The sequence below is a fragment of the Rhipicephalus microplus genome, chromosome 7 (genome assembly GCF_043290135.1).
Source record: "Rhipicephalus microplus isolate Deutch F79 chromosome 7, USDA_Rmic, whole genome shotgun sequence".
Lineage (NCBI taxonomy): Eukaryota > Metazoa > Arthropoda > Arachnida > Ixodida > Ixodidae > Rhipicephalus > Rhipicephalus microplus.
The window spans coordinates 117,189,522-117,210,899 of NC_134706.1; the positions used below are offsets into that span (position 1 = coordinate 117,189,522).

The 21,378-nt window shown below is 45.8% G+C and overlaps 1 protein-coding gene across 1 annotated transcript; it reads left to right on the forward strand.

Annotated features, from left to right (window-relative positions):
* Window positions 1-239: 239 nt before the first annotated feature.
* LOC119187139 (uncharacterized) lies at window positions 240-3,780 on the forward strand. The gene is made up of 3 exons (XM_075869598.1): window positions 240-534; window positions 928-1,021; window positions 1,293-3,780. The coding sequence occupies exons 1-3, from the start codon at window positions 382-384 to the stop codon at window positions 3,686-3,688; spliced, it is 2,643 nt and encodes an 880-aa protein (XP_075725713.1). The 5' UTR covers window positions 240-381; the 3' UTR covers window positions 3,689-3,780.
* The last annotated feature ends 17,598 nt before the right edge of the window (window positions 3,781-21,378 follow it).

The following is a 21,378-nucleotide window of genomic DNA, read 5'->3' on the forward strand; positions in this document are numbered from 1 at the left end:
TCGGGGTCACCGTAGCTCTGGCCGACTGGGCTCGCCCTACGTAACCTCCTGACGCCGACGACCTTCGACGACAGTAGAGGTTTTTAGTTTAACGTTTTTGTGGTCCGCTCCACTCCGGGAGCACCCGCGAAGCCGCAGCGGAGCGGCGGCTGATTTTCCTCTTTTAGTTGTTCGTTGCCGGCAGCGAAGCGGAACTTTCTAGGGTGCCTGAATGGTTTCCCTCGCCCGCCGCTCCTTGCAGGGTGGGGACATTGTTTGACGGGGTGCTCGCCGCCGCGACCGGTTTTTCCTGACGGCCGCCGCCATTGCAGATCTCACTTCGCATAGCGACGGGAGCAAAGAAGGAGCTGTGGCCGCTCTGTCATATACTTTTTTAGGGAAATGACTGGGTGCTGCGTGCCCATGTGCACGAACAACTCCAGAAATGGTTGGAAACTCTACCATTTTCCGACAGAGCCCAAAAGAAGGCTGCTATGGATGGTGAAGATTAAGCGAGACAAGTGGCAGCCTACGAAGTCCTCGTGTGTATGCAGTGTGAGTATCCCGACATGTGTTCTTTTCTCGTCGAGAACTTTGAAACTTGTTTTTTTAAATGTGTATACGTGTCTGTGGGTCACTTTGTCGGTGCTGTAAACGCTTCACGTCTAAGTTGCAGTTTTTCTCTCTTTTTTTGCGATCTCTAAAAGTGCAGCTATGGAAACGTGTGGCGCAGCCGCAGTATTTGAAGTTTGTACCAGTTTTTAGTCACTATATGTATAAACAAAATAGGCTGCTTGTTATTAAATTGCGTATTTACAGAAAAGTGTTTTTCATTCGTTTATTGCAAATCACGAAATTCAATAAAAGTTGTGTGGTATACTGTGTCTTTCTAGTAATTCTGTCTAGGCTAAGCTAAGCTAAAATTCATGGTTCATAACGGACTTACAGGCACATTTTGAAGCAAGCCATTTCGAGCAGCACCGAGCTGACCAGTGGATAAAACTGAAGCCGAACGCTGTGCCAACGGTGTTCCCTTTCAGGGGTAAGTTACTGTTTCACTGTGCGTCAAAGATTCTGTATGAACCTAACAGGTGGCAACAGTACAAGGCTAAAATGATTTAGTTTCAAAAATTAGGATGATCCGTGGAATTCCTCGTTTGAGGATATTAAGAAAGTCGGGGTACGTGCCTGCGACCTGAGAAAAGGCATATGTCTGCAACCTATAATACTGCTAAAATCCAGTACAGGCCTGTGATTAGAGCTGGCTACCTTGTAATACTTGCAGCTTGTGACTGTCCTTTTTTGCACTGCAGGCTTGCCTCCACAAAGGAAGGCGCCAAAGGACAGGGCAGGACCTGCTGTGTTGCCTGATGCATGCCAAGAAACACGCGGTGACAACTCTACGGCCATTAATTGTACGCCACTCACAAGTGCACAGGCGAATTTAAATTCACGCACAGACAGTCTTGGCGCACAGCAACCGCAAAGCTGCAATTCTCAGACGCCTGATTCAGTACCGCACATTATGGAAAGGGAAGAAGTTGTGATCTCGGCCGATGCACCTGACGGGGCACGTGAAAACAAGCAGTTAAATAAGCAGCTCTCCGATATGGGCAGAAAATACACTCAGCTACATCAAGTCCATCGGAAAGCCACCTCAACCATTCAAGCACTAAAAAAACAGGTGAAAAAATTGGAAACCAAAATGGAATTATTCGGACAGCGTTTGAAATTCCTCAATGATGACCAGCTGCAGGCTCTTGGGCGCCAGAGTAATAAGGGAAGCACTTGGTCTGCAGAAACAATCAAGCAGGCGCTTCAGATTAAGTTTTCCTGTGGAAAAACTGGTTACCAGACACTAAGAAATCTGGGCTACCCCTTGCCATCCGGAAAAACCCTTGCACGTCGCCTTCAGGGCCTCAAGTTTCTTCCCGGAATTTTGACGGAAGTCATCGATGTTCTCAAAATCAAAGCAGAGAACATGCAAGACATTGAAAAAGACTGTGCTTTGTTCTTGGATGAAATGGAGATTGCTCGCGGGTACGAGCTCGATCGCGCTGAGGATGTGGTGTTGGGGGGGCAAACTATGCCAGAAAATCCAGACGAACCTGCACATCACGCACTAGTGTTCATGGTAGGAGGCCTGAATACGAGATGGAAGCAAGTGATTGCCTACCACTTCACCGGAAGTCATGTAGAGGGTAGTATCCTCAAGGACTACGTCATGAAGATAGTGCAGCTCTGCGCGGAAATCTCTTTAAGAATCCGTGTCGTCACTTGCGACATGGGGGCTTCTAATCGGGCTATGTGGCGCGAGCTCGGATTCTCCAGCCACAGGAATTCCATTACTGTATGTTCAGTGCCTCACCCCTGTCTGGAAGACAAAGAATTGTTTTTCACAGCAGATGCTGCACACGTGCTGAAGAATGTCAAGTCACAGTTGCTTTCATCGGAAGTATTCTTTCTGAGTGATGCAACAGTATGCCAGCACAATCTGCCATCAAAAGAAGTGAACGTGGACCATGTGCGCAGTGTAATTAAGTATGATGCTGAACGAGAGCTGAAAGTCGCCCCGAGGCTCTCAGAGTTACACATTTCGCGAGGCCATTTCACAAAAATGAAAGTGGGAGTTGCTGTCCGCTTCTTCAGGGAAGCTCCTGCAGCGATTCGGTACCTAATTAAAGAGGACGCGATAGAGCCGGAGGCAGAGACAACAGCTTGGTTTCTAGAATTAGTATTCAACTGGTACACGCTAATGTCTTCCCGCCACCCATCAGTTGCTCTCAGCCTTCGAGACATGCGGAGGTACCACGAATCAATTGAGCTACTGAACTCGGCCCTCGAAGTTTTTCAAGGAATGAAGATGGGAAGCAAGGCACAGTGGAAGCCTTCGCAAGCAGGTTTACTAATAACAACAAAAGTCGTTCTTCGTCTCCAAGACATTCTCTTGCGCAGTGAAGGATACGAATTCTTCCTCACGAGCAGAATCTTGCAAGACTGCCTCGAAAATTTGTTTTCGGTGGTGCGCATCAGGAAGCCTGTTCCTAACGCATATGACTTAAAGTGTGCCCTGAAGCTTGTGTGCGTGAGTCAGTTCCTTCATGCACCCGGAACGTCAAGCTACGAAGTCGACGATGCTAAGTACCTCGCCGACATGCTTGCAAAAGGCAAACAAGAGCACGGGGAGGTGGAAGCTGATGTCATTGATGACTCGGAAATTTTGTTCATTGAAGAACTTCAAGAAAACGAATGCAACATCCTTTTCTACATCGGCGGCTTCCTTTTAAAAGGTATGCTGAGTGTTGTAGCGGGATGCGGGCATTGTAATTCTGCCTTGTTAGGCTCAACTGAAAGCGAGCACGCAACTCTGACTATTCTGAAGGAGTACAGGAGTGAAGGTGGCAACCTCACATATCCCAGCAAGGATGTTTTGCTGACACTCAAGTCGTGTGAAGAGCATTTCAGGGGCATCATAAGTTGGAGTGAGGGCTTGCTGCGCTTAAGGTCCCCGTTGAAGGCCGTGACCGATTATTTGAACGAGATGGTGCGCCCTTGCGTAAAGACTTGCTCCGAGCACAGTGACGCCGTAGCAAAACTCCTTATTGCGAATTATGCAAGACTGAGGCTTCGCGTGCATTTGCGCCACGTTAGTTCAAACGGCGTCAATGAACACGGAAGCAAGACGTGCGCTGGGGTAAGCCTTCCGTGACCAGCCGAACTGGACCAGTCACTTATAAATTTTATTATTTTTTCTTTCAGAACACTTATTGTTTGATTAAAATATTTTGAGTTCATTGTGAACTGGCTAACCTCCCTGTCCTTTCTTCATCCTCCTCCTTAAGTTCATAGACATTTTTCTTATTTGTTATACAATATCACATTCTTAGATAAAAACAGCGTTGTGATCTTTAAGCTGACTAAGGTTGTGATCTTTGGAGAATGTTTATGGTAAGTTAATATTATTGCGGTCGAAGCAATACCGACACAGCGTCACAGAGGCAGAATACGAGAGTGATACTTCTCGGATAATTAGATTGCTCGCTTACATATATCTATGGAAAGTAGAAAAACTGAACAGGTATAGGGCATCAAAATCGTTATTACTGCATTTCATCTTGTATTTTCCAATAACTTAGTAAGATTTTTTTCTCAGTGGTCACATAAAAACGAGAGATTCAATTGATGTTTACGCTGTTTCACTATCTCAACCAGCTATAACAGAAAAATAGCTGTGTAACAAATCTGAATCTCATTCCCGCAAGATTATTCAGAGCTGCGAGGGCACGCAAGGCGGGGGAAAAAGCAGGATGAAGTAAGTTCAACGCGTACAATGCGAGCACTACTGAGTGGCTGGCACGCTGCACAGCCACTGAGGAGTGCGGTGAGTTTAGGTAACAGGAAAAGGCGTGCGCTTCATGAATTAATGTAGATTTATCCTGCAAACAGTCTCCAATGACAGACGCACATATTCAGACTGCTTTTTTATAGCGCGAAATACCATTTCTCGCACTAAACTCTTCTCAAACTCTCCTCATACGCGCGCGCAGGCAGTGTGTTTCGTTGGGGTGAGATATGTAATGGCGGACGCTCTAGCAGACGACGCGGTTGTCCCCACCCTGTACGGAGCGGCGGGTGAGGGAAACCATTCAGGCACCCTAGAACTTTCGCAGTTGCAGCGCCCTCTGGTCGTTTTTATCGTCGGTGAACAAAATAAAAAAAAACATTTTTTCACGTATACAAAGCAAAACAATAACGTAACAATGATCTTTTCATGAAGTATTTAGATATCCACTTTCAATGTCTTAACTGTCTATTTTTTTGACAAAGAAGCAAGCTCTGACTTGATAGTAGCTGCTCAAAAGCCAGCAAGGTTCCGATCCAGATCCATTGCAAGCATTCACTGTGTGTTGTTTGCGCTTTTAACGCATGTGTGATGGCGGCGTTTTTATTTTTCACCGTTGAAACTGTGTTTTCGTGGCTTGCGCTGGGCAGGTTACGGCGAAGCTGCAGCACTCGCGGAAAGCGTGCCGTCTCCGGAACAAGCCATCTTGAAATGAGCAAAGTTGCTGCACGCACGAGAGAGGGCGCGCACGTTGTCCCCCTTCCGCTTGAAGAAACGGCAGCGACGCACCGCGCTCCGCTTCGGCTGCTCGTAAGCGGACCGTATTCCCCGCTCCGGTAACCCGCTTAAGGCCTTAGCGGAGGGCGCATGCGCACTCGCGTTACCTCTAGTGAAGCTCTAACTAAAAACCTCTAGTGAAGCTCTGACTTACTGGACCTGCTCTACGCCATCTACAGACGCCGACAACATCTCTCGCAAGTGTACCCCGTCCTCGGACTACAGTGACCGTGCTTCCATCTTTCCTGTCTCTCCTATCCCCTCAGTTTGTTGTTGCTTCTTCTTCCTCTTTTCTATACCTTTACTTCTACCCTTTTTATCCCTCCTCACCACCATCCCTTGTGATCCTTGTGGCGGTGTCGCTCACTGAAGCAGACAATAATGGGGCTCACTTTTCTCTTCCTTTCTCTTTATTAAGGACCACTCGCAATCATGTACTGCTGCGTTGAAAAAAGCACCTGGCCGTGCAATCTCACTGCTTTAGAAGTTTTTTTTTGCAAACCGTCACTGTGACGATGACAAGCTACGAAAGCCATGAACGGCGCGGAAATTTTTTGTCGCACTAAAATGATCTGCAATGCTCTTATGCTGCTTGGGGGTGCTGCCAATTTGGCTGGCAGATCAGTCGATACATAAAACAGTTTTCATTGTATGATACGGAACTGCTGATAAAAAGTCACCATTTCAAAGATCTCAGGGGATGGAAATGACTGTAGCAGTGTGCTAAAAGTGCATTTCGGGATCGCTGCTTCGGCCGACATCCTCAGTCGATTGGCATGAAGCGCAACACTTATTGAACGCGTTAAGATATTTTTTTCCTTGCCTTCAGTGCGCTGTAACATGAATTTCTTAAGCGAAGCCAGATGCTTATTCGAACGCTGATCTTAATCACGCTGCACGGCACGGCGGCACTAAAACAATACAGTAACACATAGACGGCGCCGAATAGTCGAAATCCTGCGCTTGTTTAATGCACTTCTTCCTTTAGCTGCCGTCCTGGCGCACAGTTTGACCAAGATAACAGCAAATGTACTCGTCCAGCGCTTCGTGTAAACTTACTTTTGAGTCAAGCTTTCGCGCTTTTTGTCATAAATATGGGTGCAATGGCCGGCGCTAATCTCGTATGGCAGGTAGATTTTGCCCACTCGTTCCCATGTTATCTTTGCTAGGCGCGCCTGCGCGACAATTTGTTTCTCCATATAATATTCGCAGCAAATTCATGCGTAAGCTTTTTTTTTAGTGTGGAATACATGCGTACCTGTGATAGAATGGTTTTCGCACACTCTGGCTTCAGCGTTTCGTATGCAAAGGCTACCTGTCGCTGTGGCTCTCTTGACAGTCGCGGCCCACCTCGTTTTTGTCTTCATTACATGAGAATTGATACCTGCGTTTGCCTTGCACGCTCGAGGTGGAGCAGCCAACGGCTTAACAACCAACTATGATTTATCAGGACGAAGATAACGGGCGACCAAACGCACGAATCCCGGATAATCTGAGGCTTGCGGTGAAGCGCTTTGTCGTCGTTTACACTTCTCGAACCGGAAGCCGGTAGCAGGCGGTGTATCCCACAATCCCTCGCCCTCTTACTGGTCACCTAATGCCAGAAAATCGATAGGGGAACATTTTTTCAAGAGAGGCTGGGGTGGGGGCGGAGTCGAGTCTAAGTGTAAAAAGGTGGTTGATTGACAGTCGCGCACAACCATAAGGGGTGTTTAAAAAAGCGGTGACAGTCAGGATTTTCACTCGAGTGGAACTTTTTTCAAGCATTTCGCTGTGAACCCTCGCTCGTAGACGAGTTTCTCCGACGTCTAGGGACAGGTCGACGTGCGCCATCATTGATGCCTCGGACGGCATCGCTCATGCTGCAGTGCTGTATCCTGAGGGGAGGCTACCACTGCTCCGAACTGCTGAATATGGCCATAGTGTACTAGAATAGTGAGCAGTGTGTTCAGCAATGAGCCGTGGCTGACGCAGTTGGTATCGACACCCGCGAGATGGCCCCACCTTAGCATGGCCTGTCACCTGACGCTTTCCCTTTAATGCACTTCTGTGCTTTGATATTAGTAATAGCAGCTTCTTAAGGAACTTGTTGGGAGCCTGCTCAACCTGTGCATGTGTCACCTTGTGAAGAGAACCCCGATGAAGCCCTTTGTGATGTGAAGGCTCAATCATATGCTGTAATATGTAGTGCTATTGTAGTTATATGCATCCAGGGTGAACGCTTGGAAACTAAAATGAGGATTTATACTAACCAGAAAGAACAACTTTATGTCAATAGTTTAAAGCAGATATTCCTGAAAGCGTTGTTACGCCCTCTAGCAACTTTTTTACCACCAAAAGCTGTACACTGATCTAACCTTCGATATTACATGAATAATAGCTGGCAGGATGACAGCCGAGAATGAAGTGAGCAGCACGAGCTAGTATGCAAGGTATGCACAGGCTAAAATTAAAAAACGGCTCAAGGAATGCATATCAACTTATGCATTTCCATCGAATACAAGGTGGAAACTTCTACTGATTTTTAAAGACGCTTCAGGAAAAATATATGCCACATTTCACCTATTGCAAACATTTATACTCGTGTTTCAAAATAGGGTTGTTGCCGCAGGTACCTTAAATTTTCTCATATTTTGCTCCGTAGTCGAAAATCTCAATATGCCACTTTATTACAGGAACAATGAGTTAAGCAGCTGACAAGATAAGCAGGGAGTTAAATGCCAGAACACTAATGCAGTCCAACCCATTTAAAAGAGACACTAATCTAAGAAACAATTCGATATAAGAGACACTAGTGTGCTTAGATTTAAATAGGGGTTTATAAGAAAATTCTTACGCGGTACCCTGCTCATAAGAGACATCTCATGTGCATGACAAGAATTGCTCCCCGGTGTATGCCTCTTATAAAAGGGTTTAACCGTATGAACAAATTGATAGAAACAGTATAAGATCATGGCATCACACTATGACACGCATCATCAGTCGTTAGGCAACTGTGTATACATGTGATGCTATTAGGCATTTAAAGCAATTACAAAGCTAAACGAGCTATGTAATTGCTTTTTATAGCAAATAAGCCAAAAGAAGTTAAATCATTTTGACGTCATTTCTTCCAAGAGTTATAAGATTCTCAGCACTCTTGCATTGGCTTCAATCTGTCTTTATGGGAAATTTTTCTTGCGTGCAGGTACAAGAGCAGGGCCAGGAAACTGCATCACATGTGCTAGTGGTGCAACTGCTACAGCTGTATAACAGTGGAGGTTGCAGAAGCCTTTCTTCAGCTTTTCAGTGAATGAAGGATGTACCAGACATCATGCGCACACAAGACAGACATCCAAGTCGATGTAGACTCCATTATTGGGAAGCAGTTCAGGCTTGTAGATATGCTGACATCAGATAATACAGTGCTTGCTTTTATTGGTGTGTTATCGATGACTTTGCTTGTAGCCATTAATAATGAAGTGAGCAGGATTGAAGACGCAGTAGCTGAAATGTCTACTCTTGAACGAGCCATTCTCGTTCTTGTGTGATTGAAAACTTGCTTACCCTTTATGTGTGTATCGCACCACTATTTTCTATGGGCCGGACAATCATCTCTCGCCACTTTACAGCCAACTGTGTAACCTTACAGCAGTACTGAATCGTGCAATTCTATGGCCAAACAAACAAGAAATTGCAAGCAATCTGCCTCAATGCTTTGAAGAATATAAAGAGGTACGTGTTGTGCTAGACTGTACAGAGGTTGCAGTAGAAAAATCGCACTGTGCTTCTTGTAGAATTTCAACATACTCTCATTATAAAGGTACACACTCAGCAAAGCTTCTGGTTGGCGTCTCACCTGCTGGATTAATTCTGTGAGCTGCGGTTTCAGAAGCCGAGCGTCGGACAGGACTCGCGTAGAGAAATTGGGAATTCTAGAAAAACTCGACGGTTTTGAAGATGATGACCTAGTTGACAAAGGTTTCAACTTGAGCTCGCTATGCGAAAACCTTGGGCTGGGGGCTCTGCCGCCTCCGTTTCTTCGTGGACAGCTGCAGTGCACGGCGAGAGACTCAGAAAAGACTCTAAAAATAGCCAGGGCACGTGTGCACGTCGAGCGTGCCATCCAGAGGATAAAAGTTTTTTAAAGTTCTGAAGGAACCTGTACCTTGGGAAGTTGTCGGCACCCTTGATGAAGTATTTATTGTGATTGGTGGAATTGTGAATCTCTCCTCCCCTATTCTCTCTGAGAAAAGGTTCGAGTGATATTATGGAACTTGTGTTCGCTATAAAATGTAGTAGAACTTATACAGGTAGTCAGAAACTGAGGTCAATGAAGAAGCTAAAGAAGCTGAGTACCACAACTTGAGGGATAACACACCACTGTGCTATGTAAAGACGATCGAGTTAACGGACCGATACACAGGGTTCCTTCGGCAATCACCTAAGAAGACTTGAAAACGAAAGCCATCTTTTTCTTCTATGTCGATGCACAGTTGTACCCCACCTCCCAGGGCACGTGTGTTTGTGAAGAGAGTTATTTTAACTGCATTCCCGAGCTGAGGAAGTTATTTTCAATGTACTCCTAAGCATATGCATAACTGTGTGGTAGAACACCTGCTAGCCACGCAATGGGCCTGAGCTCAATACTCACTCGGACCCGGAAATTCATTACTTATTTTATTCCCCTATGTCTCGATTTTTCAATCATGGACAAGATGAGTGTTCACTCACAACCAATAATCCCGACGCGGGAATTTCTGTAAAACGAGCTCTTTAATACTACCACATTATTATTCACAAACCCATTGATGCTTCCGACTGCTCACACCATGGCTGTGTATAGAGCACATGGCGAGTGACATTACACATATCTTAAGGGCAGAGGGTAGGCCCATATCTCCCATGTATTCTAAGGCTTCAGTAGCATGCATTTTTTACTTTACTGCATATAAAGTGTGTGGGTTTGTTTCATTTTGTGCATTACATGTCTTGCAGTGGAACTAAATGATAATAATCTATCCACTGTTGATATTTTTCACATTTGTTTAGCGAAGCATGTACATTTCGTCTGTACCTCCTTATAGTTCGGTAGCTTCGTATTGATGTTTGGTTTATTTGAGGAAGAATTGATTTTCTGTCTTAAATTGAAAGTATTTCTTAGCGAACTGCAGGCTATCTGTCTCGCCACCCAAGCTTGGATGCTATGCCTCATGATCGCCTCCTTGACTTGGGGTAGACCAAAATTAGTATGAAAGGATAAGAGGGTTTTGAGAACATATGTGGCTGATCATGATATGAATAACAATCATGTCACGTGCATCATCTAAACCTTTCTTTAAGACACGTGTGGCCCATACTTGTTATCATGAGTCACTGTAGACAGGTAATGCGAGAAAAGTAATTGAGAGTTTTTATCTACCTACGAATGGCGAGAACAAATATTGGTGATTTTTTGGGGCATTCAAACATTCTACCATAGTACCACACCAGGTCTCGAAACAGTTTTTGAAAAAGGCCCTGTGTAGCCATAATGCCCGTGCAGTGTCAAATATGGTGCTTACTACCTAATTATATAAACTTAAATACTACCCATGTACTCCAATGATGCAGGCGTCATGTTGAGTTAACATCATTTGGAGTTACGCGCTATCGTCGAAAGTTAGTTTAGGTTGCACTAGCCAGGACCACTGTCTTCGCAAGCATAAGGAATACATATCAGTTAAACACTTCTGATGTTGGTAATATCCATGTTGCTGTTAGAATCGCTACGGAACTCTTAACAACTGGTTATGTAAAATACATGTGACTTTGCGTGCGTACAACATTTGTGCATATCTTTAGTATCATTTAGTAATGTTTTACTGAATGAATATATTACAGCACAGTCACTTCCCTTCGGCATGTTTCGTATAACATAAGATTCTCATGGTATGTCGGATCTGCCAAATTTTTTTAAGTTGCTCTGATAATTGGTCAAAGGTAACAAAAAATAGCTTCGACATATAGAGAGCTGCAGTGAAAAAAACTCATTTCCTGTTTTGTTCGAAGAGATCATCTGTCATGAAATCATGACATGAATCATCTCCCTTTCTTTGTTCCTGGTTTGCTTTGCTGTAACTTCTGTCTCTATTGGCCGAATACTGATAATGGCGGTCAATTGCACGAAATAATAGCGCAGCGTTACACCAAAACGGCGTTGATAGTGTTTAGTGCGGCTATGTAGGCCTTTCAAATAGTCAGAACAGTTTCAAAGATGGCAGTTTTGGGTGCTTTTCATTTGAATAAACATGATGCATTGTGTTCTCTATGTGTTCCATGGTTCCTTTGCATTCTGTGCAGATACAATTACTTGAAATCATGATTTGTGGAAACTCAACATAAATAAAGGGAGAATATCATTTGCCACCGCAACAAAATCAACAATAGTGAAACTAAACTGAATATGGATGCACAGAACAGCGCCTACATGCATGTCCTGGACACACATGGCAATACGCCATGTGAATGCAACACATGGTAAATGTTAAAAAAAGCAGCGTCAATTACCTTCAAGTAGCCATAATACTTTTCTGGAAGTCTGTTACGCCAATAAGAACTACTGGTTTCAATTCTAAAACCCATTCACTTGATTTTCAAGTTATTGCACACCGCTTAGACGACAAAGACTGAACCACACGGATTCAAGCGCAAACGTTTAACTGAGTTTATTAGATGGACACATGATGCTTTTGTACAATCGTGTTTCATGGTTAGAAAAAAAGGGTTGACAAAGATTGATTTAAAAAAGTGTAAACAGTACACTGCTGATAACCACACATGCCGAGGAATCACATACCTATCGCACAACCCTACATTACGAATACAGACACATTACATCCTTCTGCGTTAGTCCCACAGATGGAATACTGACGCAGCCATTTCGCAGTCGAATAATCTCTGACACTTCAATGATTTCGCGCATCTAATAACTGTGCATAGCGACCACCTTGGTTTCTTGGAACTTCGGCTGACAGGCGCAATCTTGACAATGCAAGCCTAGGTGTCCTTGTACAGATTTGTGCGCAGTGTTGTTCCGCTCCCGGAGGCATTCATTAGGCACCTTCCACTCTGGCTTACGTAATAATTTCCGCACGAGAGCGGTATCACATCACCACTTTTTGGACACAATCCACAAACTTGTTCGTGTGGTTAGTTGTGCAAGCACTTGTTCCCGTCACATTTTTCTTTGTTACCCTGCAAAGTGATGAGAACTTATAGGGTGCCAGAAGAACCGCTTGATCTCAGACACGGCTCCCAGTCTTTTTCAGTCTATGGGAAACATTGTGAAAGTATGGTATCACAGTGGTCCTACAAAAGTCTTCGTCATCTAAGTGGTGCGCAATAACGTGACAATGAACAGATACTAACTTACTCAAGCAAGTACCTTTACATTCACTTGAGCCAGGAACCCAAGGTTGAGCATGCTCCGGAAAAAAAAGGACTTGGCTGCTTGTGTCACACAGGTCCCGTTAATTAGGGAGGCGATCGCCGGGCTAATTCCAAGGGCCGAAGTATCGGCCCCCCGAACCGCACCACGAAAGCGTGGACAAGTTAGAAGTGGTCCTTTTTGGCGCGCCAGCGGACGCCGGCTGTGGCCCAAAGAACAAGTCAGAGCCGAGAGTTGATAAACAAAACAGAATTATATTCTCAGTAACGGCAGTATAAAAACAATACAGAAGTATGCACACTCCACAATAGTTGAATACAATATGTCTCCCACCAAACAACGGACTACACAGTACAATCAGCCACACTCGAAACAACGGACACTGACAACAATACACACTACAATACAGCCGCATGCATTGAACAACCAAGACACTTAAAGACTAAGGAGATAGAAAACCTATTTAGTCCAAAGTTCTTGGAACAAAAGTCGGGATGATACTCTTCCGAGAATCACTCACTCAAAGTCTAGCATTGTTGTCGTTCCACAGCCCCCGACGTTTCTCTTCCAGGAAACCTCGCCGAAGTTTCTCTTCTAGGAAACCTCACGTCTTCAATAGACCACTCTCCGAGCTTCAGACTTCTTCGCCGGAAACACGTCGGCTTCACACACGCAGCTGTTGCCACGCGTCTTCGCTCGATAGCGGTAAACACACGCTCTTGCCTGTAGCTCGAGCCTTCACCCCTCAGGTGGAAATCCTCTTCTTCTCCTGCTTTGTCCCTACGGAAAAAACCTTCGCCGACTACACGGCGGAATCCCTATCGCTCTGGCGCTAACTTCCGTCTTCTCCTCCAAAATTTATCTTTTAGGAAACCTCACGTCTTCTCCTGCTTTGTCCCTACGGACAAAACCTTCGCCGACTACACGGCGGGATACCCTACACGCTCTGGCGCCAACTACCGTCTTCTCCTCCGAAGTTTCTCTTCCAGGAAACCTCACGTCTTCTCCTGCTTTGTCCCTACGGACAAAACCTTCGCCGACTACACGGCGGGATAACCTACGCGCTCTGGCGCCAACTTCCGTCTTCCCCTCCGAAGTTTCTCTTCCAGGAAACCTCACGTCTTCTCCTGCTTTGTCCCTACGGACAAAACCTTCGCCGACTACACGGCGGGATACCCTACGCGCTCTGGCGCCAACTTCCGTCTTCTCCTGATCTCCCACCTCGGCTGCTCCATTTAATACCTTCCGCGCGAGATTCCAGGAGGTCTCGTCATTTTGTCGGCGCGATACGCAGCGAAGGTTGGGGAGAGGGCGAGACGGTTCGAATGCTGGCCGCGATAGATGACTCAACCCGGCTTCAACCCCGCCCCTTTCCGTCTAGAAAGTTTGAGTGCTTGCTCGGCCGCCGTTGTGGGGTGGGGAGGTTCGTCGGCATCTAAAAAGTTCGAGCGCTTGCTCGGCCGCCGTTTTGGGGTGAGGAGGTTCGTCGGGGAATCTACGCTTCCGAGGGAGGGAGTCGCGCCCGCGGAGTCTGGATGTTTTTCTTTTTTTTATCGTTGACCTCGCGGCGTCACTCCGGCATTTCGTCGCGAGGAGTTGGCGGCGCGCTCTTTTCGAGCGCTCGTTCTGTGACACTGCCCCCCTCTTTAAGAATATTATCTCATATTATTCAAAACCACACAAACGAGCGCGAACAGTCACCACACACTCCGAAAGACTGTAATATAGTCTGTCGCTCATGACACGTCACATTCACAATATATCACTCAATACAACTGTACATTGTAATTCAATTCCACAACACATGAAATATACCCACAGGTACATGAATGCAACACTCCACCACATATTCCAAACAATACAAATGTACAAAGTTCTCTCATTACAACAATCAGACAATACTAACATCACGTCACCGTAAAAACATTTTGACTCGCTCGACATACAGTTGTGACACAGGACAACAACCACATTACCTTAACATATAGCACTGTCAAACACATTCTGGTTCGACCTCAGCACTTATCCTGTGCATTTCGGATGACGCTTGCGCCCTTTTTTGCGGTGCTCGCTCGATCTCTTCTTATTGTTTTTCCTCGTTCTTTTTTGGCGAGCCCTTTCCAACGACGGTATCTGAGGCGGCGTCTCAGCTATCGTTGTCACTTCCGACACCGTTAACGGGTCATAACATTCGAGGGGTCCTGTCTGTTTATTTACCAGCTTGATCATGTCTCTACACTTGGCCCGCCTGGCCAACTCCGTCTCCTTTACACTGTCGGTCAGTTGAGGTAGTGCCGACGTAAGTCCAGTTGCTCGGCCCGTGAACTCATTCAACACGATCATATTTTCATTCACTGTCTCTTGCGCCGCGGCTTCACCTTGGGCTCCAGTGAGATCCGTCACGGGCTGCTCCTCCACTGTATCTCGCGGTCACTGGGTTGGCGAGGGCTCTATCTTAGGATCTTCTCCCAAGCATTCCGGATCATTCGGTCCTCGCGCCCCGTCGATGTTTCCGATGACAAGGTCGTGCAGGGGGGTCGTCATGCATAAAGCAGTAACCTTCCCGCTGCAGTATGGGGTTTCGACCTCAATTTCTGCTTTGGGAAGCATCCGAACCGTACGGTCAATTAGGCAAACTGGTTTCATTTTGCCTGTTAACTCACTTTCCCGTACCATATTTCTCTGCACGATAACAGTGGAACTGCCGGTATCTCTTAACACCGTAACCTTTTTGTCCCCAACTTTTCCAGGCAGCGTTGGCATTCCATTCGAAACACCGGTTGGCTGTTTTGTCATTACAGCACCCACAATAGAAATTTTCTCCCCGTTTTTCAACTCTACGAATACGTCGGTGACGGCATTATCATCAGATTTCGGTGCTGCTAGCACACAGGATACCTGGTGAGTTTGGTTCGCTCCCTTTCGACATGCGTCTGCTTTGTGCCCAGTCTGACCACACTTGAAACATTTTACAACCGTAGGGCTCGTAAAGATTGTTCGACAGTTTTTCGCGCGTTGACCCACTCGGTTACACAGAAAAAATTGCGGAATGCTCTCCGGTGCACGCTTCTTTTCTTCGGGAGCCGATTTTTTAGAATCTTCGGGACAATCCTTCTTGACCTTGGCCAAATTAGTGCCACCTTGCGCTTCCAAGAATTGATCAGCCAATTCGAGGATGCCTTCAAGTGACTCAGCCTTCCTCTCTTTCAAGTACAGCGACAGGCTTGGGTGGCACCTAGTGAGAAACTGCTCTCTAATTAGGAGCTCTCTAAGCTTATCGTACTCCTGCGCTGTCCCTGAAAGTTCAATCCATCTGTCGAAATAATGGCAAAGTCGGGCGGCATACTGCGTAGCCGTCTCCCCATCAGCTGGCTTTCCTGTCTGAAATCTGTCCCGAAATCCTTCCACAGGAAATCTGAATCGCTTCAGCAAAGCAGCTTTCACCTTTGCGTAATTGGCTGCGTCGGTCGGCGTCAGCCTGCCGTACACACTGAGCGCTTCACCACTCAAGCAAATACTCAAAGCAGTTGCCCATTGCTGTTCCGGCCAATTCTGGCTCCTTGCAATCGTCTCAAGTCTGTGAAGGTACGCGTCATGGTCGTCATTCCTTTCATCAAACGCTACGAGCAGCTTGCTTGGGTTCAAGCGGAAGCCATGATCTTCCCGTTCGCTGCTTTCAACTCTAGCTTGGACGGGAGTTTCAGTTCGCTGTTGCAAACGGAGCCGCTCGAGTTCCATCTCGTGCTGCCGCTGCCGTTCCCTTTCAGCCATCTCCGCTTCTCTTTCTTCTTTCGCCCTCTCAGCTGCCAGTCTTTCTCTCTCCATCTCTAACTTCAATTGTTGCTCTCTTTCTTCTTTCAGCTGTCGCTCCTTTGCCTCTCTTTCTTCTCTCGCCCTTTCGGCTGCCAACTTTTCTCTCTCCATATCCAACTTCAATTGCTGCTCTCTTCTCTCAACTGTCACTCCTTTGCCTCTCTTTCTTGTTTCGCCATTTAAGCGGCCAACCTCTCTCGTTCCAACTCATCTGCTTTTTCTTTCTTGGCCCTCTCAGCTGCCAACCTCTCTCTCTCTCTCCAACTCAGCTGCTTTTTCTTCCTTGCCTCTCTGAGCTGCCAACCTCTCTCTCTCCAACTCAGCTGCTTTTTCTTCCTTGGCTCTCTCAGCTGGCAACCTCTCTCTCTCTCTCCACTGCCTCTTTCTCCTTCTGGCTTACCCACTTCCGAAGTTCGGCGCCAGAAAGACCCATCTTCTCACCAAGAGCTACTAACTTTTCGATATCCATTGTGTCTCGCAAAAGAAGTCTTGCCGCATGCAAAAAGTATCTGCGTAATCTGTCTATCGGAACACTTCCCCTGCACTCGTTAACGAGAACACTGAACAACACCCAAAATCGTTCCGATAGCAGTATCAACACTCGAGGCTCTTTCTCACTACTTTGGACACACTCTGCACCAAAAGGTCCCTGTCGCGGACGCCAGATTAATTGTCACACAGGTCCCGTTAAGTAGGGAGGCGATCGCTGGGCTAATTCCAAGGGCCGAAGTATCGGCCCCCCGAACCGCACCACGAAAGCGTGGACAATTTAGAAGTGGTCCTTTTTGGCGCGCTAGCGGACGCCGGCTGTGGCCCAAAGAACAAGTCAGAGGCGAGAGTTGATAAACAAAACAGAATTATATTCTCAGTAATGGCAGATCAAAAACAATACAGAAGTATGCACGCTCCACAATAGTTGAATACAATATGTCTCCCACCAGACAACGTAATACACAGTATAATCAGCCACACTCGAAACAACGGACACTGACAACAATACACACTACAATGCAGTCGTATGCATTGAACAACCAAGACACTTAAAGACTAAGGAGATAGAAAGCCTATTTAGTCCAAAGTTCCTGGAACAAAAGTCGGGATGATACTCTTCCGAGAATCACTCACTCAAAGTCCAGCGTTGTTGTCGTTCCGCAGCCCCCGAAGTTTCTCTTCCAGGAAACCTTGCCGAAGTTTCTCTTCCAGGAAACCTCACGTCTTCAATAGGCCGCTCTCCGAGCTTCAGACTTCTTCGCCGGAAACACGTCGGCTTCACACACACAGCTGTTCGGCTTCACACACGCAGGTGCCTGTAGCTCGAGCCTTCACCCCTCAGGTGGAAATACTCTTCTTCTCCTGCTTTGTCCCTACGGACAAAACCTTCGCCGACTACACGGCGGAATCCCTACGCGCTCTGGCGCTAACTTCCGTCTTCTCCTCCGAAGTTTCTCTTCCAGGAAACCTCACGTCTTCTCCTGCTTTGTCCCTACGGACAAAGCCTTTGCCGACTACACGGCGGGATACCCTACGTGCTCTGGCGCCAACTTTCGTCTTCTCCTCCAAAGTTTCTCTTCCAGGAAACCTCACGTCTTCTCCTGCTTTGTCCCTACGGACAAAACATTCGCCGACTACACGGCGGGATACCCTACGTGCTCTAGCGCCAACTTTCGTCTTCTCCTCCAAAGTTTCTCTTCCAGGAAACCTCACGTCTTCTCCTGCTTTGTCCCTACGGACAAAACCTTCGCAGACTACACGGCGGGATACTCTACGCACTCTGACGCCAACTTCCGTCTTCTCCTGTTCTCCCACCTCGGCTGCTCCATTAAATACCTTCCGCGCGAGATTCCATAAGGTTCTCGTCATTTCGTCGGCGCGATACGCAGCGAAGGTTGGGGAGAGGGCGAGACGGTTCGAATGCTGGCCGCGATAGATGACTCAACCCGGCTTCAACCACGCCCCTTTCCATCTAGAAAGTTCGAGTGCTTCCTCGGCCACCGTTGTGGGGTTAGGAGGTTCGTCGGCGAATCTACGCTTCCGAGGGAGGGAGTTGCGCCCGGGGAGTCTGGACGTTTTCTTTTTTTTATCGTTGACCTCGCGGCGTCACTCCGGCGTTTCGTCGCGAGGAGTTGGCGGCGCGCTCTTTTCGAGAGCTCGTTTTGTGACAGCTTGTCAGTTTGTGTTCAAAAGCCAGGTAATTCAGCCTAATCAAAACACACAAAATTGTGTGGGGAATGGGATATTGTTAAGGAAAGCTCTATCATCACAAACAACCAAAAAATCTAAATTCGAGTTTATTAAATTTGCCCTACCCTCAGTTCTTAGGAACTTAACATGGCAGAGTAGGAAAACGAGGCCAAATGTTAGTGAACAGAAATGCATAGCCTGCTCATTCTTAAGCAAGCTCAGTAAGTTTCGGCAAAACATGCTTGAAATACACAAATTGCAGCTTGCGGACAAGTTTGTCGATGTGGTCATAATTTCTATGCACAGTTTATATCATTGACTTTAGTTCTGATTACATTACGAAGTGTGTAAGAGCCAAGTTCTAGAGAAACATGCGAAGCTGCACCTGCGAGAAGTGTGCATGCCTAGGGTTCACAGTGAAGTTTTCGCCGTTCTTCTTTATGTAGGAAAGCTTCTTTTGCGTAGCAAGTTGGGCAGCAGTTGAAGTTTTCCCAGTACAGGGCTCTTGACTTCCAACAAAATTGCAGGGTTAAAATTGTTGAAAACAACACCATCTGGGCTGTATCCAAGGCATGGATCCTTGGGGTGAACAACAAAGCCGATCTTTAAAACATAGTTTCTGGTTATGCTACTGTATTTCTCAATGGCTAATTGTTCACATTGTTTACCATACCGAGTAGCGTTATTTCCCCAGAAGCTTTCGGAGAGCATTTTGAACACCTTGCTTTCCCAAGATGTTGGATCTTTTGGAATGTATATAAATTAGCGTGACATATGCACTCTTTTATCCTCACTTTTCGAGCTCTTCGCCACTTTGTGTTGTCGTGATGCCTTGTCTCAGTGCACATTAGAAGTGCCTCCTCTTCAGTGAGTTCAATGTGTGCGTTGTAGAATTGAAGCTCACTTTTCGCAAGGTCATTTTTGGAAAACCTATAAATTCTCATTGCTGTTGCATCACTGAATGCTACGTCATGGAACATTAGTTCACTGTATTGTTCCATTTCATTCTTCATGATGTGCCTGATTAAAATTTGCTCCTAAATAGTAGCACACTCGCTGATTGCTTTCAATATGGTGCATTCTGCCACACTGATACAGCGCCAATGCACTCTGGTGTGCTGTCGCAGTCAGTAGCTGGCGCATTTCTTCTTGTTGTTCGGTGCCCAGAATCGGCAGCGGTTTGGACTGTACATGGCACAGTTCTCTGAGTTTACAACCCTCATATACTGCATTTGTCTTTAACTTGCCCCAGGCTTGTGTAACATCAGTAGACGTCAGCAGGTCCAAGTTCTAGACGCCAGTCCTATTAATAAAATGAAAGGAACCACAAATAACACTCAAGATAGCTTCTGCTACATTGTAGTGATGCGAAATAGATTACTTGGGAAGCACGTGTCGAGCATGTTTTGCAAAGTCGCACGTAAAGGTTTACTCGTTAGTAACCTGTGATGTTGGCTCACTTTCTGAGACATGCCTGTTACACAGTTATCTTGAACATTTTGTTGTGCACGTCAATGTTCCCGGTTTTGAGAATTTATTTTGCTCTGTATCAATGAGTCTTTAGCAGTGATTCTGGCATGAACCAAACAGCATGGAGAGACCATAGTGAACCATAAAATTACTTTTTCACTCATCTGGAACTTTAGCTACTTAAACAAAATATTTATGTGCAGTCAGTCTTGAGATACTTGATTGAGGAGAGGCAAATTGAAAAACAAAATGCTGCGAAAGGTTTTCGCACAAATATTTTTGGTGATGAAGCTTCTGGTACTACCATTAGAGTTTATGAACAATTTCTGTTTAGACAGTAGCCCCATTGAATCATACTAGAGGCACCAGAAGCATCAGTGCATTTGAATGCTGGCTGCTGCAGCATTAAAAGCCATAAGCCGAAAGTGGCGAAGGGAAAATTAGAACCACCTTTAATGTTTGTTTGTTTCCTAGTTTTGGACACCATGGATTCAAATAGTGTGTATGCTATGCATGAGAGTGTGAGAAGGCCAGTTGCTGTAAGTGGAAATGCTTGTGATAGCGACAGATCAGTGTCATCATTTGATGGTGAGTGCAAATTTTTACATGCCTTTTTGTAACCGGCTTGATTATGCCCATGTGACTACGTGCACTTGTAAATGTCTGTATCATGAATATATATTGTTGGCTGATGATATATAACAGCTGAAAGTTGGCGCCTGTTCATGTTCATTCTTTCCATGTCCCTGCCGAGTTTATAAGCACATACCAGTTTTACCCTCAAGTGTGAACCAAAGCGCCCACCTACAAGTTTCATCACTGTAGAAAACATTGATGGAAGTTTAGATCGCGTTGTTTTGGTATCTGTATGCTTGGCTGGTGTTTTGTAAAATTGAATAAAATGAGAAAACTGCTCCTTGCCTGTTTACATGTAGCAACATTACAATCATATATTTGCAACGTTTAGAGTTTCCGGCCTTGCAGGAGCAGTGGCCCTGCAGAAGAAAGGTTATGCACATAAGCCAACTTTGAGAACATGGTAACACTTCTTCCAAATAAAGATTGCACTACTACGTTAGTCACCTAGGCTCAGAAAGGAAAGCTGCTTCCAGATGGCAGCTGGCAACTGTCAAACTTGGTCCACCATATCCTCACATGCACCATAACCACCCAAAGTTTACCTAAAAATGCTTTAATTGGGCCAGTTATAAAAGCATAAAATCTGCAAACTGACTTTAGGTATTCCTACAACTGCGGTTTTGTTTACAACAAAACATTTGGTTGCTTTGGGTAACGTTACAATATTTAGGAGCGCCATAATTATAGGGTGCTAAAATTCAGTTAAGAACACTGCTTGATCACTTGCATCATACACACAGATTATCGCCGCTGTGCATGAATTTTGAGT